The following is a 26,625-nucleotide window of genomic DNA, read 5'->3' as shown; positions in this document are numbered from 1 at the left end:
GGGCTTTGCTGTCATTGATTGATTGATTTCAAATGACATTGAAGGTTTTTAATGGTATTAGTGACATTGTCATTTGAATAAGCACTAATAATAATCCGCTTTACTACCTCAAAAGAAGTTAATATTTGAATACATAAATAAATTATATTTAAATATTCTTAATGCACACAAACGCCATCAAAATCTATGAATACCTACGTGGCCTGTCAAGAGATTCATGGTTATTGAAGAACAAGACGTCTCAACTGTGGGATCCTCCGACGGGATTTTGAACGTTATTTATAAATAGAATAATAATCCGGAGTACTCACGTTTTATTTTTTATTAAAACAGTCATTAATCCTTGGAGCAAGAATTCCAATCGATTCCCCTAAAAGAATTGCGCATTAATTAGATGGTATTTCATCATCTGTAAATACAAATTTTTCCAAGTCGAGTACTAATTACATGGATGAGTCTTCATGAATATTTCCCCTCTAATTACTACCTAGCAAATAAGTAGGAAAATACGTTAGGGAATCTGATAATTTGTGGTGAGTTAGCACATATATGTACAATCCTGAACAAAAATCAAAAAAGGGGAGAAATTCCTAATCCATTTTTTCATGAATACCTACTGGGTGCCGCATTGAAATCTGAATAATAAATGAAGGTTGAGGGATTTAAACTAATCCATATTTTGATATATTAAAGCATCTACAATTAATTACAAAACAAAACAAACCTTATGAACAAGTCGAGAAAATGGGGTTTGAACGTGATGGACGAAACTCTATTCGAGTACTCCAAGCAGTTGGGCTTCTCCAGACCCACCGTCTACTCCGTCAGCAAGTCCAAACGTTGGAAAGGAAGAAAGGAATGTCAAAAAGGCCAAATTGTATCCGGAGGAGTTAAAGGCCAATCCCTTCAAGTCCATGAGGGTCAATACAAAAGAACTCGGGACTTAACACACGACTTCCCAGTGAGCTATAAAAAAAGTGGGTTGAAAGAGCCTTGTGAGGGTGGAGAGACCACTTTTGACCCTAGCAATAGAACTCCATTTCTACCATTGCAAGAACTTTTGACCTCTTTTTCACACTTTTGCCCCCCTACAACCCTGATGCCAATGACTAAACCTTTTCGATACATACTGAAGAAAAGGCATTCAGTGCCAGCCATCCGAACACTGAGGTCCTCAAAGTCACTGTCAGCCAGCACTGGGACGCCCACATCGGGCACCAGCCCTTCATCCACCGCCTGGAAGCTATCATTACTACGAAGGACGGCTAGATTGATTATTATGAGAGCTCAGACATATATCAATTTATAGTATTAATTTTGTAGAAATTCCAATGTAAATTAATAAATTATATCTCGTTGAATTTTAAAATTCAAAGTGTTCAGCTTGTAATGTGTCAAATATAGTCTTTGTATATAAGTTTCTGGGATGATTTGATATACCTAAGAATATTTAACTATAGTTTCAAACCTTTATTTGATTTATGATACTTAATTTGTCCCCAATATGGCTCCTATTAAATAAAGCACATCCATTTCTGACTATTTTATTGTGAAGATGAATTTTTGCAAGTGTTAGTTCAATTTGCGCTGCCTCTAAATGACTAATCATAATAACTTCTGAATAGAATTCGACTATAATTATTTGTCAAATAATACATATGACGTAATCCAGAATCATTTTTGAGAAACCTCATTCTAGCTTGTTTTTGCGTTGACGACCACATGCTCATATATAATATAAACGAAATATGAATAATAATTGAAGAAATTCACTGTACATAGTTTGCCAATCAATAGGCGTTGACGTAATCATGCTGATTTTATAGACATAGATAGTATTTTTTTATATATAATAATGTGAACAAATAATGGGGTTTGTTATCTCAGAGGAATCATATAAATGTTGCATAAAATGATATAAATGAAATATAATTCACGTGCAAGGACTATTATTACATAATTGGTTTATACCCAAATGGATTGGTGTGTTTATGTCAATGTGAAACATGGTCCTGAAAAGTGAGTGAAATAATGAATGGCCGACACATCCTTAATAATAGAGTGTATACTTTTTTACAATCTGTTATCATCAGGTAACCTCTCAAGTACATTGTATAGCAGTGGCTTTTGGAGCATCATATAAATATATTTTTTTTTTAAATTAAATTTTTAGGAAAAAAATTTCAAAAAATAAATTTTACATATAAAATTTTTTGGGAATTTTTTTCAAAAATCTACAAATATTCACACAAAATCAAACTTTTGAAAAAAAAATTCAAAAATTCACAGCTGTTCACAAAAAAAATAACTTTTTGTAAAAAAATTTCAAATATTAATTTTTTTTTTTTAAATCCATATTTATATACGGAAAATTAAATTTTTTGGAAAAAAAAATTCAAAAATTAAATTTTTTCCTCTGCTGCATAATATGCCCGAATGAACTTTTTTTTAAGAAAATAAGTCTTTTAAAATACATAAAATTATCATCCGGACCCAAAAAAAATATAGTAAAGAGCAGATATTCCTTCGTCGGGTGAGCTACAGCTAATGTTGTTTCGGTCCTTATTTATTCAGTCCAAGGACCGGTCCTGTCGTCCTTGGAATTTTTCAAAAAAGACGGTTTAATAAGACAAATAAGATATATGATATACATATTTTGCAAAAAATATTATTTTTTCATCATAATACAATTTAATACGAACATAATTGTGTTCATTAGTTATATAATCTATATTATATTATATAACAGAAACACTAAAAAAGGAAAAAACCCCTCCTCATTGACGTCACGAGGGATCGATTTCACCTTCTTTAAGGATCGACAAATGGAATTGAACTGGACTGCGGTCCTCGGTCCTAAATAAGACCCCACACAACACTACCTATAGTCCCTCCAGATTCGCCCACTGTGGACGCCTCTGTAATGCCATATTATGTACATATATTTGTATACACCATTCTCTATAAATGGAATTACCTTCTTCGTACAAAAGAAGCCAAGAGTTTTGTATTCATATCTCCTTCTCCCAAATATGGAGGATTAGCACTGATTGTAATCAGGACATACCTAGATTTGAATAATAATAATAATATATCCCTCTGATATTATGATTAATATAATATGGCTACTCCCTCAATCGTTATCACAAGTTTTATTTGTTTTTTTCTTCAAAGTGACGTCATTATCATCGATGATGGATTTTCAATTTAATGTTGGAGTTGTCCTGTGACTCTACTCCTAATCAGTCTTTATCACAATTTATCAGGGCTTTACGACGGATTAGTTGGTTCTATATTTTCATTTTCGACACTACAGCTAGGATTGAAGAAAATAAAAGAGAGCGAGAATCATAATAATACTAGCATATAATTATGATTCTAGCCACACACCTCCTACTTTAATGTTCAGGTGCCTTGTCTCTTTGAAAGAGGTTAGGATAAAACTTCAAGAGATGAAATGACGTAGTTATGAATGACGTTATTTTAGCCATTGTAGTTACTATAAAAGACCGTTAAAACTCGTCCTAGGACTGAAAAGGCTAAAAGTACTGTAGTCCTTGTAGCTTTTTTAAACCAATCCAATACTAATTTTTAAATATTGAAATCAGCTTCAAAATGATATTTTTCTTCTAAGGGATCAAGAGTAGAAATTTTGGGGCACTGTGCAAAAAAGATTGCACGAGGTCTAAATCCCAATCTTGGTAGAGATCCCTATGGAGAATTAGATTTTTAAATCCATATTTTACTTTTTTGCAAGATAAAAATACTTTTCAATGGCCTTCTTCTGTAATAACAATAGGTTATGAAGAAATTAAAAAAAAAAAGTTATCTACAAGGTGGTGTGACAGTCCGTAGCTGGTTGTTTAAACTTAAAAAATTAAACTTAACAAAATGGCGCATGCAGCTAAAACTTTTCACAGCGTTCTTTATGTGAGTAACATACACCTATTTTTTATAATAAATAATATTATAATTCGGGGAGTTGTATTATTTTGCTGCAAGACAGCACCTAATCTCTACCGGTTTGTTTACAAACTTATATATGTAACAACACTAATGCCCCATTTTTTTATTTGTTATCGAATGATATATTTTTTAGAAGGAAATGTTTCATTTTATTTTTTAGAATAAGCTTTTGATGGAAAGACCAAACAAACACTGCCTGTCACCTCTTTTTTAATAAATGGGGACCATGTTTTTTTTAATGACCTTGTTTTAGTAATAAATTTTCTCAATTTTACTTGATTTTCCTTTTTTATAAATTATTTTTTCAATCAAAAATATTGGAAGTGTGAAGCCTATGGGGATCATAGTGGCTTAAATCCGAGCCCAATGACATACTTATGTTATCAACACCAATACATTACTCTAGGATTAATAAATTAATATCAATATATGAACACTGGATACAAAAAAATAGATAAAACAAGAAGTGTTATGAACGCAACCCTGGTTTTGAAATTAAATTGTATGGCTTGTATATAAGTTCTAACCCTCGGATCAAGGCTAATGTTTTGAAGAAAACGATGGATTCCTTCATCTATGCATAGGTCATTAATAATTAATGGTAGGAGTGATGATAAGGTGAGAATCTATTTAAGCTCATTATCACTCAGTGAAGCGTAGATACACATATTCAAATCTAAAACAAAAAAAATTCAAAAACGTGATCCGAAGACGTTTTATTGAGATGATCAAAGAAGTTGGTTGTTCTAATAATATCCATTAATTATTATGATTATTATTTAAACCCATCATTATGGAAACGGTGTTACTCGTAAAGATTTGAAAGATATATGTACATAAAATACATTTTTTATTACCTAATAAATTGTATAATTTCATGGTAGGTTGTATGTATTAAGAAGTCATCCTCTTCGACTCACTGACTATGTACCATTCATACAAATAAGGAAGTGAGTGATAATTGTTTATTTATTCAAAAATGACGTTTGTAAAAACTCAATGAATTCTGCACACATACAAAAAAGATCCATCATCAGTTCAGGGATCGGCAAACAGTAAATGAATTATTATTTATTATTATTGATTTATTGGCTCTGAAATGACTATTGTCAACAAAGATTGCAGAGAATTACGTACAAATGTATGAAGACCTCTCAGCAACGGCGTCGCTAGCCCTTATATATATTTATAAGTTTGTTTTTGGTGTTCTTCAGGGGCGTCCGCAGGGATAAGGATGTATGGCGTGTAGCCCCCCCCCCTCACCCCGAAAAAAAAGAATAATAGTAATAATTAATTTTTGATTCAGTGTTTTTAGGTGATAATCTTAACTATATACAAAAAAAAAATCTTCCGTTCATTTTTACCTTCGATTAGTATTGGTCGTTTTAAAAATACTAAAAGACGGTTTAACACGTCCACATCCGATCATGTAATCCTAACCCTGATTGTATCATATAGCTCGATGTTTCTCCAAAAAGAGAGCCTAACGAAGGGAGGTTTTTGCTGGTTGATTTCCCCTAGAAAAATATTATCAAAGGTTAATCTAACTAGAATCCAAATTTTCTCCATTTATTTCATACCTGTTTAGAAAAATGAGAAATTTTTACATAAAAAAAAAGGCCAAAATGAGAAATTTTTTGAGTGATTGAGCGATTAAGCACAAATCTTAAGACTAAATATTAGTAACAAACGTGTGAATAGTAGTGGATTTTCAAAGCTGAACAGGAGCTAATTGATGTTCAACCAATCAATCTTTTGAACACCATTAGTAATAAGGAGCAAAATAAGTAGAATATTGCAGCTGACATATGCATTTATACATAAGATATGTTGGTTCATATTTTGGGGATCCCACTATCAGTAATTGTCTGCGTGACTGTTCTCCGACGTCTTTTCAAATATTATATCCATAGTACAGTACATTAAGGGCTCCAGATTGTTATTCTTTCGTCAATCAATTTATTCAATTTCATCATTAACAGTAAATGTCTTGTCTACGAGGTATTGTGTCTCAAAATAATATTGTTTTGATTGCTTCGAAAGGAACAATGGAAGAGGAAGGGATGAGGGTTTACGGTTAGTTTACGCCACTTAATTTTTGTAGATATTTATGTGTATACCTATCTATATGGAAAATATGTCTGACTACGAAATGAAAACATGAACCTACGTTCACAAATGTATTTAAAATATCGGTTTTTTAAGCCTCTTCAATTTCACTTTAACATAGCACATACTTAAATAGTATATAATTAGAGTCTTTATTCTTTGAACACACAAAATGAGTTCAAATTTCATCTTTTCTCTTACACTCATGAATAGCTAGCTAATGGATCACGATCCGAGTTATTTCTAACAGAGAATAATGGCAAGTGTATACTATGGCATATAGAAAAATTGATTATTATCTTCATTAATTTTTAGCACCTTATTCCAAGAAAAGGATGTGAGAATTTTAAGTTGAAACACATTAAGCCTTTTCCGTCATTATACACTTTGAGCCCTTCATGTGAAATAAATAGCAATTTATTAAAGTGTGTCTGTCAATTACTTAACCTGTAATTATCTCATTAGTGCACATGTTATTATACGGGGGATTTAATGACAATTAGTTGTTGGTCAATCCTTTCCAACTAGGGAATTATTATTGAATTACAATGTTTGGGAATTATTCGCAGCTCAATAAGGGATAATTATCATTCAACCAATCAATGTTTAGAACATTGGTTAGGCAAAATAAAGTAAAAAATCGAGAGCTAACTACAATATACAGCTCCAATTTGGGACAAAATGTATGTTGTCTCAAGTTGCGATGTCTGACCAAGTTGCAACATGGTCATTATATATTTATGAGTAATATCACCATAGATATTTGAACTTTATAATGTACCAGAGAATACTTATATTTTGGTTGCAACTTGTACAATTTCTTTGTAAAAGTTAGAACTTGTACAAAATCGCAACTTGTACAAAACATATAAAACTTAATTTTAGGAAAGGAATTCCTTTTCTTTTTAACGGGTCCACGATTTTAATTTCGGTCTACAATTTTGGATTTTCAATCAACGGTTCAGATATCACAGTTTGGACCCATATATTAGTACAGATTGCTTTAGAAAAAATTATTTAAGACCTATATAGGAAAAAATTGGTATAGGGGCAAGACTCATCACTAATCAGGGGCGTTCGTGGGTAAAATAATTTTGAAAAATTAGATTTTTTTGGAAATGAATTAGAAGGATTCAAATTTGTGGAGAAAAAATTTCAAATATTTAATTTTCTTGAAATAAATTTCAAAATCCCTCCTATTCAAATAAAATTAAAATATTAAATTTTTTTGAAATAAATTTCAAAAATTCACAAAAAAATAATTTTTTTTTGGAAAAACATTTCAAATATTAAATTTTTTGCAAAAACAAAAATTGTAAAAGTCCATAGCTATTCATAAAAGATAAAATTTTTTGGAAATAAATTTCGAAGCTCCATAGTTATTCATCAAAAATTAGAAAAATATTCAAGTAAAAAGCAAAAGTTCCTTAATTATTATTATTTTTTTAATTTTTTTTTTTTTTTGGGGGTACTCCCCTACAGCCCTGTGGACATCTCTGCTAATATCTATGTTCATAAGTACATATATATTATTAATATTAAAAAAGAAAACATGTAAGTTAAGTATCTACATATGATGAAGCAGTATTTTTAAGTATTTTCCCACCTGACACAAATGAAGTAATTTGAGGTATTATATGTAATATGTACTGTAAGAGGAGCCAAGGGGCTTAGAAAGAAACCTTGGCTATACTAGTTTTTATAATTAGACACAAATATATTTATATTGGTAAGATAATATCCTATTATTATTTCTTCAAGTGTTTGTCTCGAAAATAATAAAGATATCCGACACCTTGAAGAAGAAAACACTCCACCCAAAATACATAAGTTTCACTAATAAATAATGAAGCTTCAGTTATCATTATAATGATAAAGGTCCCTACTAGAGTGTTGTCAGGATATCCAGAATTATTATCAGTATTAGTATCACTTTGGGCATGAGTTCTGTTTACTCAATAGTAGTGTGTTTACATAGGCAAGAATTGTGGCTAAGACATTGAAACTATAATAGTTAAAAGGAAAAAGGATGATACATTTTTTGAAGCCGAAAGTTAGTTGACCAAAACAATCCAAAATTTAGTTATTTATGCATGGATAATTCCAGATCTTGTATAGAATTATCCTGTACTTGTATAAAAACTGAAAAGTTCTATGAAGAAAAATATAATCCAAAGTAAAATACAGTGGGGAATGTCAAAATCTGTATAGGTTTGCGCCCCGGGTTTTCCTAGAGAAGGAAATATACTTAATATATATTGACCTCAAAGAAGATTCCTAGGTCAGATGGAGTAATTCTAGTACTATTATGTTTGCAAATAATTAATCAGTGCAACTCCATCCCACCAATTAAAGAAACATTTAAAAAAATCCAAGTTCAAAGCAATCACAAGAAAATGATGCAGTGAAGTAATTTGAATCTTTCGACAGAAATTTGACTTCCTTTGAGTATTTAAAATTTAAGATCCTGTCAGGTTTTGATTGGATAGAGGGCGCCCAAGTGGGTATACTTGTGGCACATCCAACAGTCCCTGTATTAACGCTCTTACTCCACTAACAAAAAGAGTAAAAAAATTAAAAAAATCCCTACTGCTAGCAAATATAGTGGCGCCACCTTACAGGTAAGATTTTTTTTAGCTCATACCCCCAAGTATTAATAGAAATACAAGGTTATATCATAACACTTTTCCGAATTATGTTTGACTTCCACCACGCTTTTTAATAGTGACGTCAAAGAGTATAACTATTACCAAGAGTAGCTATATATCCCTTCTTTAACTGTTACTGTTTGAGCACCGTTGTTATACTCCATGACGTCAAAATCTGACTGTTTTGTCTAGCAGTAGGTACGGTACATCAAATTGAAACCTTGTATTTCTTTTAACACTGATACCTCTATTCTTTTTCGACTAAAAATATACAGAAACCAAAACGTCGTTAAGAAAAGAGTCTCACATATGAATCTTCTCTCTTGCTAAAACAGCCCTTGAGTACCATTATAACACCGGTATACCGAACAGCACTAGGACCTTCTACCTACCAAGGATAATAGAAATACAAGGTTAGACAATCATGTAATCGGGCATGCTAAAATTTTCAATCTGATATATTATACCGACTGCTGGGCAACACAGGCAGATTTTGAAAAACACGCAACCACTCATAGTCTATGACGACACTATTCCTAGAATTTTCAATTTAATGCATCGTACCTACTACTGGGCAAGAAAAACAGATTTTGACAAAACACGCAACCACTCATACACTATGACGCCAATATTAAAAGCATGGTGGAAGTCAAACATCAGTCGTGCATCCGTTATGGTATAACCTTGTATTTCTATTAACCTGACTACCTACCAAACTAAGTATAATAATAATAATAACGTGAAATTGGCCTCAAATCGATGTAGGTACATAGATTCAGATACAGTTGTCGTATTTGTCATACCTGAAATAAGAATTATACATCCTCTTAAAATAATAGGAAGGTAATGCGTCTTATAGGTAGGTGGTACCTTACCTATTCTAAGCTATAACATGTTATTAGAAGTGTATGATGATAAAAGTTTTATCTAAGTTGTAGTATATATTATGCAAAATATAAGATTGATAAATATGTGTATATATTATACATAGAGGAGCTATACATAGGTGGATCGATCGAAGTAAACAAAGAAACACAAAGGTTCAAAAAGTTGACCCCTATTCCATCCTTCCTCTCTTTGTACGTAGTACGATCCACCTATACAATCTACATAATATACATAAACAATATCATTCAAGCACATCAATATATAAAAACTTATCATTAGTGATGGATTCGACTATTGAGCTCGAGTAATTGAATATTAAGTAGAGTAGACTTCAAGTAACAGGAAAGTCCAAAGGATTATGTTTAGGGAGGGGCTTCGTTTTTGGAATTTTTTCGAAAAAAAATCCAAAAAATTAGGATAACAAAAATAAAAACTCAAAAATCCATAGCTATTCACAAAAAATTTCAAATATAACATTTTTTGGACAAAAAGTTCAAAATAAGTAATGAAACTTTTTGGAAAAAATTACAAAAATCCACAGTTGTTCACAAAAAAAATCTAAAATCCATTGTGATTCATAAAAAAATTAATTTTTTGGCAAAATAATCCAAAATTAAAATTAAAAAAAAAAAAAACTTAAATTTTTATTATTTGATATAATATTAATATGTCTCTAAGTAGCTTGGTACTATCTATGTACACATATGTTACAAAAGACATTATTTTATATCTAGAAAGTGATTACTAATACGTATCATGATGGTCTAGTAAGCCTATTAAGAGACGAATACATAATATTAAAGAAACGTTGTGTAATGAGGACACACAAATTGATTGGAAATTCCTTTTGATACACATACAAACTTTGTGAGTATCCTCCAGCTTATGTGTGTTTCATTCCTTGATATCAAGCTCTTAATTATGCTGAATGACTTTTAACTTTACATTATAATATACAGAGTGCGACAGGGAAATTTTTCCAGAGCAAGAAGCAACACCAAAACCTTAATAACTTTTTATTAGAAAAGTCTAATGAAAATGTTATTGAAAAAACTTTTAGCAATCAATTTTCGCAAGAATTGTTCAATATTGCCACCTCCAACCTCTATCACAGCCTCCACATTTCTGTGTAATGTCTTCCCAACCTTGCTCTCTAAGACACTCCACAAGCTGAAGTCGAGAGGATTGGGATCAGACTGGGACGAGGCCAGAAGGTCTTGTTCCAGAAGTAAGCAAAGTGTTTCTTGCATAATTTCTGCATTTTTCACATCTTTATGGCTGGGCGCACGAGTTGGGTCAACACATAGTTGTTCTCAGGATAGTTAATCTCCAGCCTCAGCCCCGATTTTCTTGTTGGGCTTGAAGAAGAATAGATCAATTTTCTTCTCATAAGAGCCCACGACTCCCAACCACATTGTTTGGCTGGATGTTTTATCTTGAAGGTCCCGTGTACTTCAAAGGTGATGTTGCTATAAATCTGGGGTTTCTGTGGTTCAAAACCTGGTGGACTGTGAAAATCTTCTTGTCTGAGAAGATCTTCACAGTCGAATTCAAGTAATTGAGGACTTTTTTTCATTAAGGTGAGGAGATGTTTTAAAGTCCTTATAAAGCTCTTTAGGGGGAGGTAATTATGAAATGCTATCCGGATGATGATTTTGTCCATGTTGAACTTGTCAGCCAAGCGGTGCATTGATAATTTTGGATCTTCCTTGATATTGGCATCTAGGGACTTGAGAAATGTTTCATCTTGCTTCAAATCATTTCCTGGCCTTCCTTTTGACTCCTTCACTATTCTTCTTGGCCACCCTGATATTCCTGACTGTCCTCCCGGTCACGCCGACAATGTATGAAATTATTTATGGATCAACATCCGCGTCGAGAAGATCCAAAACCCTTTAACTTTTTGATTCCTGTTCACTCATTTTTTGTCGGATTTTGATCGAATCAAAACCATGCGCAAGAAAATCAACACTGCTTTCAAGATAAACAACACTGAACATTGCTTGATATTTCACCTTAAACCTTAATTAGCACAAAAAAAAAAAAAAAAAATTAATGATGTGGAAAATTTCCCTGTCGCACTCTGTATGTATTATTCAAGTTGTAGTCACGCACTGCTCTTTCATCCTTGATGAAGATGAATCATCCCTCCCCAATTCCATTTATTCAAAATAATAATAATAAGTTTCTGCTATTAACAAATTTTAATTTTCTTTAAAAAGAAATGCTTGATATTTACATAATATGTTCATATTTACCTTACCCCTCAAAAGCCAAACTTAACCTTCCCAATGAATATGTACACCACTGGCACTTTTTCATTATTATTTTATTTTCGGCTCCCCTCCCATTCAAAAGGGTGAAATCGGCCATGAGATATTATATTCGTATATATACAAACCTAGGTACCTGATGTATACATTAAACAATTAAAGAGTCCACGCGCACTCCGTCCAGACTCATCACAAAATAATAATTTAAAAAAAGTGGGGAAAAGTGAAATTTAAAAAAATATATATTAATTATTAGGTAGAAAAATGTTTGTAACTAATACTATGTATGATAAAGAATTTACGTAGTTACTTCACAAATATAATAACAATATTTGTAATACGCTGTCAACTTTTATGTTATTAGGTTCCTAAACGTCAATTGGTTGAATTCGAAAATTTAAGTAATAAGTCTTTTATTTATTATGGCAATGTTTCCAAGATCCCTACATATAGGGATATAGCTTAGTTGCTAACATTTGAATATGACATATTTACTATAAACATTCAATGATTTTATATTTGATTAATCATTGCCTATTTGTAGAAAGAACCGTTCATAGGACGTGGTTTAGAAAATTGCATGATTATATCAACTTATTTTCTTTCTATCAGTCTCCTGAACGTTGATTGGTTTCCTACTATGAGCAATTCCCAAAGGTTATTTAGAGTGATGGACAGGTTAACTTATCTATTTAACTAGTTAACTTAAAGTTAATTATTATATTGTTCTTAATAACTAGTTGAGTTAGAGTTTGTCGATTTCTATGAAAATCAACTAGTTAAGCTTAAGTTAATTCGAGCTTAATTTTTGTAACTAGTTAAGTTTAAGTTAATTAACTTTAGAGTACTTAAAGTTAGACTCACCCAACCTTGTTTAAGTTAAAATTAAATTCGACATTAAAAAATAACTATTTAAGTAAGGCAATTGGGAAATTTATTAGGGCTTTATAATAAAGATTATTCTGTTGGTCTTTATGGCTAAGATTTTCTCTACTTCCGATTGAACGATTCAGAAAAAAAGTACAAATTCAAACTCTCAACAACTTCTGTTTTGAAGCAAAAAAGCAATGTAAGATAAATTAACATATTATATGGGGGTAAAAGAAGTTTAAAATTTTAGATTTTTGAGTTTTTATGTAATTTTAAACTATATATAAAAAATCGGAGATAGTATAAAAACAATTTTGTGTGGAATGACCCATTTCCAAAGTTTGATAAAACTGATGGTGTTGACACAGGGTTTAACTAAATTATCAGAGAACTAACGGAATTTTTTATTTTAATAATTCAACTGAGAATAAAAAATAAATTTAACTTTAACTAATTAAGTTAATCAAGTTAAGATAATGCAATTTAAAAAAGGAGCTAGTTAAGTTAAAGGTTAATTAACTTAACTTATTAACTTATCAAAGTTAAGTTAAGATGCATTAACTTGCCCAACTCTGGTTATTTACAACTAATTCAATGTTTTGAAAAGTTGGCTTACTACATGCCAATTGAATATGGACCTTTTTTCCTGTTTTTTTTTTTTAATGTTTGCAAAATATATTTATAGTATAACTTTCCCGAGGGATACACTAACAAGCGATAAACAAATACATTAGTCGTCCTAACAATTATAGCTATCTGTACTAAATAACTCATATATTTTTCTTTCAAAATTTGGATATATTAAAAACTTTTAGTAATTGAAATCAATAATAAGGTTGACAATGAATTATTTGTAACAGGTAAATGAATATAAATGACTTAAAAAACACTGAGTAAGCAACATTAATTATTTAGTAATAGATATTGACACAATGCAGTATTCAATTTTAATATTTTCTTAGATCTTTCTTATGAAAGTTTACAGACAGTATTTAGCCAGTAATGGAGCTTACTTTGTTACAAAAACTATGATTAACCTTACATTCTTCTTTGATATTATATTTATTAAATCTTTCACCTCTATTTGCCAAGTAGTATAGTAGGAACTTATGTGAAAATAACATATTCTCCGTTTTTTTCATAACCTAGAGGACTTGTTTAACATACAGGTGCAATACAACGATCTAGCATAATCTCAATAGTTAATTTTTTAAGAGTAAGAGCTCATTCGGGCAAAGTTGGTATCTTGCAACCTTCCTTCTAAAGAGAAACAGGTCTAAAATCAGTTGGTGATTAGCCAATTCCCCACAAAAAATGGGGAGTGGAATGTCTTATGATAAATTCTCCTGGAGAGGTGTTTCAAATAAATATAAATAGAGAGTATGTGGTAAAGGCTGTTTGCAAGGCTCATCGACTAAGAAATAAAACAAATGGCAAGACTATCTATCTCCAGGACGTTATTTTAAAAGGCCATCAAATAAATTTTTAAACACGTAATTCAACTCTTATCAAAATAGTAGGAAAATAATTAGAAATAATATGTCATTTTTTTGACAGACACAACACAATCAAGGATATCAATGTGTGGGCGTCTTCTTTTTTACTATATATTACAGGTTGGTCCTGAATTAGAGACTCTAACATCATAAAAATGAAGAAGAATGATTGAAGAAGAAGGGATCAATTTTCTTCCCATCAGAGGAAGATCCGAAACCCTTAATTAAATAATTTTGATGATGCAGAAAATTTCCCTGTCGCACTCTGTATATATAAGATACACGGCAAAAAAAGTAATTTTAGATTTTTTATGAACTCTAATCTTTAATTTGCCCTCTCTCTCACTGGATTCACAATTTGGGAGGGTCTCCGAATTTAATTCCGACTACAGGATTATTTTAGACTTATTTCGATTGCTAAAGTCGATTGTATAAGAAGAAATCGGAAAAAGAGTGGGTTGAGTTTTTTGGCACCAAGTAAGAAGAAGCAGGCAAGTATGTCCTCTTTGAACATCTTAGAGCAGAATCGAATGAGGCTTGAGTATGTCTATATGCAAACGTCTACCCAGAGGCTCTATTTACTCGGAAAAATGTTTCTTTGTGCCATTTACAATGGTTTTCAATAAGGAAGAGCTACGTACTGAAGATGAGAATATAGTCATGTTTTCAGAGGATATACCTGAATCCCTTTTGGGCTTCCTTGATACTCACAATACTTCCTAAGGGCTCTCATCATGTGATCATTTGTTTACAAATTACAGTGCTCTAAGTTATTTCGAAAAATATGGAAAAAAACAGAATTTCGTGTTTTGAGAAAGTATTGCTTTTTGAGTGGAAAAAATACCGTCACAGCAAAAACTTGGCTTGATAAGTGTTATTCGAGCTCTGCTCCATCGAAAGCAACAGTGGAATGTTGGTTTACAGACTTCAAACGTCGCCGAAAAAACAAGAGTGATGCTGAACGCTCTGGATGTCCAAATGACATCAAAAAAGTCCACAAAATGATTTTGGCAAACCGTAAAATGAAGTTGCATGGTATAGCCTACATCTTAAAGATATCAAAAAGCAGTGTTTTCACCATTTTGCATGAAATTTTGTCTATGCGAAAGCTCATTTCCAAATGGGTACCGCGTTTGCTCACAGTGGACCAAAAGCAACAACGTGTCGATGATTCCGAGAGCTGTTTAACCGGAATAAAAAGGATTTTTTAATACGTTAAGTGAAAATGGATGAAACGTGGATCCACCACTACACACCAGAGTCAAATCGATCATCAGCTAAGTGGACAGCATCTGAAGAAAGCGGTCCAAAGCGAGCAAAAACACATAGGTCAGCTGGTAAGGTTTTGGCCTCCGTATTTTGGGATGCTCAAGGTATTTTGTTCATCGACTACCTTGAGAAAGGAAGAACCATTAATAACAAATATTATATGGTAATATTGGTGTGTTTGAAAGAAGAAATCGCTGAAAACGGCGCAAATGAAGAAGAAAAAAGTGCTATTTCATCATGAGATATGGATCGAACGATGAGGTGATTGCCGAAACTAAATGAGGGACTTGACAAATCGTACTATAAAAAAGATATCGAAGTGTTAGAGAAGCACTGAACTGATTGCATCACTCTTGAAGGAAACTATCTTGATAATTAAATTAGAATTTTGAAAAATAAACTTCTTGTATTTGTTAGCCTCGGACCTTATTGACCCATCGGATATATTTATTATGAATATGAGATTACAAAAAGATACCCTCGCTTTAAAAAAAAAAAAAAACTCTGCTGATTTTTGTATTGATTTGTTTGTTATGATTGTCTATTAAAATGACATATGAATTCACTGATCTTGACAAACTTTTATTTTTATTTGTGTGCGAGTCCTTTAAATAGTTGTCTCTTATATTATTTATTTTCCAGTATGAAGAAGTAAAAGTCAAGGGACACCCACACTGTTCAACAATATGATCTCACTTTTTAAAATATGGACGAGATTTTCTTTTTTGTTGTTGTTCAACTACTCGCCATTATTAATTTTTTTATGAAATTGAGTAGATGACGTATTTAATAAATGTATTTCTTGTTTATGAAGGTATAGCTAGGGATATAATGTGAGCATTATGTAACAAAGGCTCTATAATTTTTTCCTTATTCTGACAAAAATAGTCATAACTCATTCGCAAATAATTTTGAAGAATAAATACATTAATTCATATAACTCTTTTGACTGCTTTTATTCCCGCCTGGAAGTCATCATTACCATTATGGACGGCAACATTAATAATTAAGAAAGCTCATACACTCATCTATTTATAAGAGGGGTCGGCAACCTATGGCTTGCGAGCCACTGCTGGCACGTGAATAAATATTCACAGGCTTGCGCAAATTAGAACATATTCTTCTAGTTTTTGTATGCATTTTACCATTATTGTTGATAGTAGCACATTCATTGATTAGAAATGTTGAAGTTTGCACTCCATGTCTCAAAAGTTGTCTAACCCTGATTTATAATAATAATTTTGTTAAAAATTCTATTGTTAATTTATGAATTATGTCTTGTTCAAGCTTAAAATTCAAAGTATTCAGATTTTAATGGACCAGTAGCTAAATACAATTTCTCCACCTTTCCCCTCTATAATCAATTTCAAACTCCGTCTGTGATCGTGTACCTTATTAGTGTCTTAAACGATGATTTGTGTTTACTCAATACACCCTTGTTAAGTTGTGAATAATTATCTACTGTCCTATCATTTATTTCTCTTTTTAATGAAAAGGTTGCAAGATACAGTAAAGGTCACAACGTGCCCACAAATACAAAAAAATTACAATTTGCATATATTTTTGTGAGCTGTCGATTTTTCTGTTTTTATTGATATTTCTATTATTTTAAATGCTGATTGGTTTAAACTGATTTTGATGTTGTTAAGCTAGGAACATTTATCTAGTTATAAAGTGAATAATATTTGCACAGCATGGCAGAACTGATTTTTGGCATATTATTGGAAGATTACAACATGTGCAATGCATTCTTCATTTAATAAGAGACATAAGGAATAGTTCTGTGCTTAAAAGTGTATATTTGAGTTCAATCGATCAAGGTTATTATCATTAATAAGAGATAGAGTTGTAGTACCTGAAAAATCGACAGCTGACAAAAAGTACATTGGTATATTTTTTTAGTGGACTTCACTCTCAAAAAAATTAATGGAATATTTTAAATTCGGCTGTCGATATTTCTGTTTCGTTAATTTACCCTTATCATTGTTCTGAATAACGTTGATTGATAGAATTAGAATTTGCTTTTTTTTAAGCTGCGAAAAATTCAAAAGAATTATTGAATAGTAGCTGTTAAGAATTGGCTAACTAATTTTAGGCCTTTGTTTTCCTTTTAAGATGGAGAAGTTGCGAGGTACAATAAATGTAACGTCCTGCTACAATATGTACACTGAAAAATATGTTTATCCTTTTGCGAAATATGATGGGAACTACTATGCTTTATTGCATCTTTATACTTGCTTGCAAATCTAGTCCTTCTAAGAAATGCTTTAAGACAGTTGAAGGAAGGATAATAATAACTATAATAAAAAAGTAGTACCTACAAACAAATTATACCTAACACAGAATCCAGGAAATACCATTCAACCAGAAAAAAATATATTTATCATTCCTTCATCAATTTTAAATATGGAACAAACAAAATGTTGTTCATGCTATATTACGTGTATACAGTACATCTAATTATCCAAATATTTGAGTAATCCCTTATTTAATCCATGTTTTCTTTTTTGAATCTAGGTACTCATGGGATTGGCGATAATAACATGTTTACTTCACTTTCGTAAAAAGGAGTCTCCTTGGTTCCTCTACATATCCCTAACTTTATTCATCGCGTCCTCCTTGGTCAATTTCTCTGGTAACTTGATCTATCCAACCTTCGTGGACATACTTTTCGTATACATCTTCTTCTTAATCATATGGCGTCGCTCCGTTGGTATTATACACATTTTATTTATGCCTACATACTTAATTTATAAATAAGAAACTTAAAGAAACTCTCAAAAGGATAACTAATTTGCATTTGAATGAAAGCGGACTTAATAATTTATTGTATATCATATGAGTAGATGTTTGTTGTCAAAAATGATGTCATCCCTTATTTTTAAGAAGTCGTCGCCGCAAATAGGATATACTAGGGCAGGGTTTAATATTAAGTATTCGAGGGTGGTGCCCTCAAATACTTAATTAAAATATCAATTATTCATTTAATTTTCTATAGAATTGGTCTTTATTTTGGGTATACTTTTGGAGAGGTGTTTCTTTACTCATACGAAATCACCTTAAATCCTAAATAAAAACTTATGAACAAGGGGTTTATTTAAATAACAACTTTGATCCAATCATCTGGAATTAATTTCATACATAATTTTAATAATGATTAAATAAGCTAAGCTAATCTTAATGATATTGCTTCTGCCTTTTCAGTGTATCATCGATTGAAAGAGGAGCGGAGAAAGAACTCTGTCAATAGCGAAGACTCACTCTCAACAACATCCGCCTCGGAACTTCAGGCCCAGCAGCACCAGGTCCACCGAGGCAAGGGAGAGCGTATTGAGTATGGGGGGAACACGGTTCTCTCAATGGACTCCATGGGACTAAGTAGTATCGGAGGAGGAGGAATACATCATCTTCATCATGAATCTGCCATTGACTTGGAGCCAATTGATTTTGAATACTTTGTGGACGAGCCTATGGGATCTGAAAACATGTTTCGAGTTGATTTTGGAGAATCGCCTCTCAATTCTAGAGGGCGCTGATAACCTTTATTAATTCATTTTAATCAAAAAATATATGTGATCCTTGAGATTTTTTTTAAATTCGAAAGATGCAAAAACACAGTATAATTTTTTTTATTTTTCAACCGTTCCTCTCTCTCCTCAGAGGTGGTAGTAATGGCTTAGAGATAATTAATAATAATAATTATTCAGTAAAGTCTACCTATTTATTGTTGATATCTATCATCTCAAGGGTATGTCTCTTTTTGCAAAGCCTACCAGAAAGCACCATGGAATGTGGCATTAACTACACATATAATTGGACAGAATCTTCATTGATATGTACTACTTATAAAAGAACAAACATCTATCCTCGTATATTTTTAAGTGCACATCATATATCTTACGTGTTTTATTCAAATCTTTAATAATTATTATTTGTACAACATTTTGACTGTTCCCCCCCCCCTTCAAAGAATCCTTTTTGTTGTTTGATAGATATTATTATGTACTAAGGATCATCATTGAATTCCTTGACCATAATCATTTGAAAGTGTACATATATCCTGCTATAAATAGATTATAAAAAACAACAATGTATGTATTGAAAATAAATAAAACAAATCAAATCAAGAGTTCTACACGCCATTTATTAAATTTATTCAATTTTTGTTTTTATTAAGTCAAAGAAGAAGCTACGAATGGATAATTGTAGTAATAGTTATATATAATTAATAATAAATTATGGTTATAATAAAGTAAAAAGAATAAAAAAGATAACTGAAATAGATAGAGCAACTTTTTATCTGAAGGTATTTTTCTTCGCATATGACCAAAAAAAAAAAATAATCAAGATCTCCATTATTCCTCTTTGATTTCTTTTTTGTTTTTCAATAGAACTTAAATATTTAAGACAATCATGAAGAGAGTGTGTTGTTTAATATACAAAATTGTAAGTAATAAATGTAGCTAAGTAATTATTTAAGATCCATTTGCCGCTACTACTGCGATTGGGTTGAGGTGTGAAAAATAAATTTTTCCTAAAAAAATATAGATCCCTTCTCCTCTTAATAAAAATTCCGTGTTCCATCATCAGATACACACACAAACACAAATCATCATTCTTTTTTAAAAAGGTCATCCATCACTCAACTCAGTGTTCCATGATTTCAAGCATATAATTCTTTGTAAGATTGCGTAGTTCGTGAAGGGCATAATCGTCAGGAAGTGGGAGCTGAGTTAAAGTCTCAGCAAGGATCCTAGAGGCCATGGCCTTCGAAGTTTCCCCACCATTCGAAAAATCCGCTGTGAGAACTGCTCTCATTAAATAAGCCATTCGTTTGGCAATTTCAGATTGACAGAGTCTCTCTTTTGCAGTTTCTGTTCTAAGTTTGGATATTCTTGAGCATAAACTGATGACTTTAGGCTTGAGTTTCTCAATGAAAAATGTGATGGAGGAGTCGTCACGCTTTTCCTTGAGAATATTTACGTCTCTATCCACATTAATAAAATCAAAAAATATTTGGCCGCTTAGACCCCAACCCGTCACATGAGTGTCGGGATCATTCTCTGCAAGTTCATCGAGCACCTTGTATAAAAAGTCATAGTCCTCATTTATGATGGCATCTGGAGCTATTCTTTTAATTAAGACTTCGTGAGCCAAATTCCACCGTTTTGCTTTCAGAAGATACCAGGATTGATCCATGAACTGACAATTAGCTGCAGCCCAATTTGCTTTACCGTCTGCAATCCATTCCGTGGGTATACTTAATTTTTCCTTCAAAAATTCTTCCTTAGAATCTAAATCCTTGCATGACCGAATACCACGACAAATGACATCCTTGATCAGAGATTCTCTCTTAGGTCCGTGACTCAAATGCAATAGAACAAAGACCGACCATTCCCAAAGACTAAGATTCTCTAGTTGTGATGCAAAACTAGCAGTCAGGTCATCTTGTCGAATAGTGTTCAAGTGTTTATAACCAAGAGATATCAGTGCTTGATTAATGAACCAGGATAGTCTGAAATCCAAAGGATCCTTGGAATGAGTAATCGGAGATAAGAGGGACTCCAAAGAATGAGACCTATCGCAGTAGAGACGAAGTAAATGGTAAGCTATATCATATGCACTACCATCATCAACCCCAGAGTATTGAGGAAAAGGGGCACTTGCATACACACCAAACTCAGTGTGGCCTTCAAAAGCATTAATATATAAAGTGAGAGCATCACTGATGGATGCAACCGGAGAACAAAGATACCAAAGATGATATGAAAAAGCACATTTCCAGTCAAGATCTTCACAAGTATTAATAGTTTTGCCATCGCTAGCAGGCCAATAGGGATTTCCAGCTACAAGAGCAAAAAATCGCAACATATCTTTCTCAATAAAACGGTCAGTATGAGCCTCTTGCCATCTATCCATTTGATTAAATACAAGCGAACCAGCCACACCACCACCAAACTGGGACATAAGTAGCGCAGAGAAATGATTTCCATCCTCATGACATTGATCACAAGCTTCTATTATTTTATTTGCTGTTAACAGGTTTAAAATCCTCCCCATAGAACTCGTATCCTTAGTACATGTATCCATCTTATCCTCGAGAAGATCTTTCTTTTCACTTGAAATGGCAAGCTCCAGCCAACGGGAGAGTGCTTGACGTCTTTGCATTGTAATTTTGTGAGAATCCGAGTCTAATTCATTCATATTTTCATCTAAATCTCCCCAAAGAGCTTCACAGAGACTCCAAACTTCTTTGGCTTGTTTAAGCTCCTTCGCAAATTCAGATGATGCAGAATCATAACTATCAAACTGGGCATTTGCTTCTTTAACGTAAGAATTGAGTGTATCAACACCGTCTACGGAAGTAAAGAACGGGATTCCATTTTCACCATAGAATATCTCAGAATTCTCAAGAGAAGTACTTAGCCATGACTCCAAGCATTTAATCACTTCCTCATTTCTTTTAAACAAATTGCCAAACCTTTCAACAGTAACGTCAAAAGGAGCATGCACGGAATCCAGAGAAGCTTGAATACTATCTAGAGATGAACCACAATTAACAATCTTCCATTCCGGTCCCCATCCACATCTGAAGGATCGATTCATGAATGAACCCGTATCAGCAATAAAATATTTCTCTAACAGAAGAGAATCACTCAACGGCACTTTGTTATAAAATTTAGGAACAATAGTTTTACATCGATCACTAGACCCAGAAGAAGGGAGAGTAACAAAGTTATCGTAGCCTTTTGTCAAACTATAATTTAATGAGGCATTCTTATTATTAGTAGATGATGATTTTGTTGGAATGACTTCCTTTTTTGAGGCCAATTGAGACAAAATTTGGTTGCGAAGGAGAGACGACGAAAGATTATGTCCACTTTGATCCATAGAAAAAGACCCACCCAGTCCTCGAGCTATCATTGAATGTGATAATGGAGGAGCAACCTCACTGGGGGTTCTTTGTTCCAAAATAATAGGCCGAGACTTAGGTTGGAGAGATTCATTAGCCGTCTCCAGAGGCATCATTTCAGTATCAATGTCCTCTTCATCATCTTCATCAAATAGTGATGCCTTCATCATCTGAACCTTATCATTTTGGGCATTAATAGTAACTAATTGTTGACTCATAGGGGACACTAGTCCATCTTTATGATTTGGGGATACTCCATTATTTTTTGAAATGTTCAGTCCATCTTCGAGAATGGAAGTTGAGGTGTGTCGCTTCATAATCTCCTCATCAATCGAAAGCTCGTTATTACGAATTAGATTAGCTTCATTTAAATTAGCAACCATTTTATTATTTCCATTTGTATTTAAATTTGAGCCTTGATCTCTTAGTTCTAATTGAAGGGTTTTAAGTTTTTTATTGGGATCAATTGAAGTTTTTACTATCAAAGGAGGGGCATTGTCTTCTTCATCAGAGTCATCAAGACCATACTTGGAAAAATGATCAACTTTGAAAACCCATGATCCAGTTTCAGGCCTATATTCAACAAACCTTGCATCTAATTTGATGGATGCTTTTTCTAATCTATCTTCATAATTCATAGCAAGTAATCGATTTGGATCAGAGATGGGTTGGCGTTTAGCCTTATCTATCGGCCATACCTTATCCAAGGTAACTTGGGCTTTTCTGTTCAACCCATCACCCAATGCTGGTTTTTTTTCATCATCTGGATAAACTGTGACTTCTTTGTGGCGAATAAAAACAATTTCATCAAAATTCAAACCAACAATATTCATTACACCAGGGAAATAAATGTTACCGTATCCGTTTCTACCAATTGTAAACCCTTCTATGAAGCAATTACCGTCCCCATCAACAAGGGACCCCAATTCCGACATCGCAGGTATTGTGTAGTAGCCATTACGATTCAAAACTATACCAGCTGGATGAGGAGAACTGTCCTGTCCTTGCGGAGAACCATCTCGAGCAAATCCTTCATCGTCAGTTGTAACGGAAGTTGGAACAGAATTTCCAGCTACATCTTCAAAAACGCTAGCATCTAAATTTTTTCTATTTTTATTTCGAGTGTTCAGAGCCGTAAAAGATTCGTCTACAATAGACACATTATTGCTATTAGAAACAATTGGAGACATGGCAAATGAAGCTTCTTGGGATGATTTAGAAAGAGGCATTGTTAAGGAAAGGCCGTTCTCATCTTCCCCTCCATCGTTAGTACTTGCAGCAATATTAGAATGCTGAGGAGTATTGAGAGATGCATTCTTGGGCTTCAAAACTAATTTCTTAACAGATGCTCTAGGCACAAAAATTTCATTTTTTGGATTGATGTCATCATCTTCTAATCCGTCAAACATGGAGCTTTTATTTCCGCTCCCTAAGAGAGGCTTAGCTTTGGCCTTCACATTGCGATGGGGAGATAATTTGTGATGTGCACTTTCGGAATTGATTGTCTTTTGAGTTGATGGATTCGATGGTTTAATAATTTCCTCTCGCTTTCCACTCGTTTGTAACATTGTTTTAAAAAGAGAATTTTCCCCATAAGGATTAGCACTTAAGGAAGCAAGGGACTGATGTATGATATTAGATGGTGCCTGATTCATTCCAGCTCCAACACCTCCGTTAGCCATATTCGCACCAAAAGGCTGCATACCACCAACCCCAGGATTTGTCCCAAGCCCACCAAATGCAGTTCCAGGGGCACCTCCAAGGTTAAAAGATGACGTACCTCCAAAACCAGACGTAGCACCGAAAGCAGTACCTGTTCCGACCGAAGGAGTAGATCCAAATAGGCCACCTATAATAAAAAAAAATAAATGTAAATAAACATTTATATTAAAATATTAATATAAATGTAAAAATCCTACCTGGTTTATTCTGTGTATTTCCAAAAAGTCCTCCAGCAGATGAACCGAATGCATTTGTACCAGCACCGAAACCAGTAGTTGTAGGTTGTCCAGCTCCGAAAGAAAACGTAGAGCCACCACCTGGCTTTTGACTAAAAAGACCCCCACCTGTTGCTGCTGAAGTAGCTGCTCCAAAGCCAAAAGCTGGAGCAGTAGCTGAAGAAGCTACAGGAGTTGCTGTGGCGCCAAAACCAAATGCAGGTTTAGCACCTTGTCCAAATGCCGTAGAAGGAGTAGATGTAGCTCCAAATCCCCCAAAACCCGACGATGCAGTACCTGCAGCGCCAAAACCTGTACTAGGTGTCCCAAAACCGGCTGGTTTCACTCCCATTTGTCCAAACATGCCCGTTTGTTGTTGTTGTTGTTGAAGAGGCTGTCCAAATGGCGCAGTCGTTGTTTGACCAAATGCTGGAGCCGTTGATACCACTGCTGGAGTACCAAAGCCACCTGCTGTATTACTAAATAGTCCACCACCTTGTGCAGGTTGTCCGAAGGCTGGCTTATTTTGTTGGCCGAAGAGAGTGCCGCCGGAGGTTGAGGTTGTTGTATTGAATCCAAATCCCGTGGATGCACTTGTAGTTGAGCCGAAGGCATTTGGAGGCTTAAATAAACCTCCAGCTGCGGTTGCATTTGTTTGTCCAAAGGTATTGGAGGCTCCAAACGTATTATTCGCACCAAATCCAGCTGTGTTAGTGGATCCAAAAAGAGGTTTATTTTGTTGTTGTTGCTGTGTTTGTTGTTGCTGCTGCTGCTGCTGTTGGCCAAATAAGGAATTTTGCGTCGTAGCCTGAGACCCGAAGAGAGGGGTCGCGTTCTGTTGAGGTTGTTGTTGAGGCTGCTGTTGTTGTCCAAATAAGCCCATGGCAGGGGCTGCTCCTCCAGCAGCACCCTTTCTACCAGCAGCATAATCCTCGAAACGAAGTTCTTCTAATGACTTGGCTTCATAGTCTTTCATACAGGAGATGCATTGGTGCCGCGTGGAAATGTTATGCGTTATCCCGGATTTCAACATGGTATCCGTTCCAGAGGGAGGATTAAATTTAACTGTCGTCCCGGCTTGTTGTTGCTGTTGTGGAGCTCCAAAGGAGGATGCGCCAAAGGAGCTGAAGGAGGAAGCATTGGACGTGGCAGGAGCAGCTCCAAAGCTGGACCCAAAGAGACTTCCTCCAGCATTGTTGGTCGTGGAGGAGGAGAAGAGTCCTCCTGCGGCTCCTGTAGACGTTGTCGCAGCACCGAATGTTGTTCCAAATCCCGCGGGTTTAGTAAAGGAATTTCCAAAAGTGCTCCCAGAGTTGGAAGCTCCAAATCCTCCAAAAGTGGACGTTCCTGGATTGGGAGCCGTTTGACCGAAAAGGCCGCCAGCCGCTAGAAAAGTAAAACAAGAAATGAGGCCATGCTGTGAGGGTAGCCCCCAAGGACTGGGACTCAACTTACCTCCACTGCTCGGATTGTTGAAGAGGCCAGACCCAGAGGTCGTCGTTGTGGCACCAAAACCACCGAAGCTGGGGGTGCTGGCAGCCGTATTCTGGCCGAAGGCAGAAGTCCCACCGAACGCACCGCCGCCGCCGCCTGTGGATGTAGACCCAAATCCACCGAATCCCCCACCCGTGTTCGTCGTACCAAAAGCTGATTTATTTCCAAACATTTCACTGCATTGAAACGGCACTCAGCACAAAATTCCAGAGTCACTGAGATGAAGTAACGAGGTCGAGTTGTCCAAAGAATTCCCTCCTTAATTCAACACACCGCTAGCTTCAAGTTAGAACTTCACACTTTACTTCTATATTATTCGCTATGATATGATATCACGTTCGCGCTAGTAACTCATAGAGTCATATCTATCCCAAGGAATTCCCTCTCTGCTTCTCTTCACTTTTTACACTTTTTACCTCCCTTTTCATCACATTACTTCATCAGTTTACGCAGCTCCTACCAACAGCCGCCCTCTTCTTCCTTTTCTCTCTCTCTCTCTCTCTAATTCAATCTCGGCCTTCCCGCTAGATTCTTTTTTTTTTTAGTGATACAACGGGCCCTTCAAAACTCACACACTAATAATAAGAAATCCTTGATTCGTAGCCTTTTTAATAGCCTCTCATTTACTATTCTGATATATCAAAAATTATATTCATATATTAACAAAAAAATTATTATATTCACTTTGTATCTTAGAACAAGAGAAATCATTCCTTTCTCATTTCATTCAATTTTTAAAATTGCAAATTTTGCTGCTACAGC

The 26,625-nt window shown here is 34.0% G+C and overlaps 2 protein-coding genes across 2 annotated transcripts in view; one reads left to right on the top strand and one right to left on the bottom strand.

The window, feature by feature from the left end:
- LOC121113784 (uncharacterized) overlaps positions 1–19,646 on the top strand; it is a 48,084-nt gene extending 28,438 nt beyond the window's left edge. The window contains exons 2-3 of the mRNA XM_040707645.2: positions 18,037–18,232; positions 18,724–19,646. Of these exons, the coding sequence (XP_040563579.1) occupies positions 18,037–18,232; positions 18,724–19,055 (528 nt within the window). The 3' untranslated portion in view covers positions 19,056–19,646. The remainder of the gene's footprint in view (positions 1–18,036; positions 18,233–18,723) is intronic.
- On the bottom strand, positions 19,643–26,323 carry Nup98-96 (nuclear pore complex protein Nup98-96). The gene is made up of 3 exons (XM_040707643.2): positions 25,825–26,323; positions 24,352–25,755; positions 19,643–24,281 (listed from the first exon to the last, which is right to left on the bottom strand). The coding sequence occupies exons 1-3, from the start codon at positions 26,033–26,035 to the stop codon at positions 20,167–20,169; spliced, it is 5,730 nt and encodes a 1,909-aa protein (XP_040563577.1). The 5' UTR covers positions 26,036–26,323; the 3' UTR covers positions 19,643–20,166.
- Between the last annotated feature and the right edge of the window lie 302 nt (positions 26,324–26,625).

The sequence above is a fragment of the Lepeophtheirus salmonis genome, chromosome 2 (assembly GCF_016086655.4).
Source record: "Lepeophtheirus salmonis chromosome 2, UVic_Lsal_1.4, whole genome shotgun sequence".
NCBI lineage: Eukaryota > Metazoa > Arthropoda > Copepoda > Siphonostomatoida > Caligidae > Lepeophtheirus > Lepeophtheirus salmonis.
The sequence above is the reverse complement of the archived record's forward strand: the minus strand, read 5'-3'. Positions and strand labels throughout refer to the sequence as shown.

What these genes read in the sequence shown, in the direction of transcription:
- Nup98-96 (XM_040707643.2), bottom strand. Translation starts at nt 26,035, where the DNA reads ATGTTTGGAAATAAATCAGCTTTTGGTACGACGAACACGGGTGGGGGA. An exon ending in CAACAATCCGAGCAGTGGAG is followed by an intron (nt 25,756 to 25,824) that starts GTAAGTTGAGTC and finishes TTACTTTTCTAG; the next exon opens with CGGCTGGCGGCCTTTTCGGT. An exon ending in AAATACACAGAATAAACCAG is followed by an intron (nt 24,282 to 24,351) that starts GTAGGATTTTTA and finishes TTTTTATTATAG; the next exon opens with GTGGCCTATTTGGATCTACT.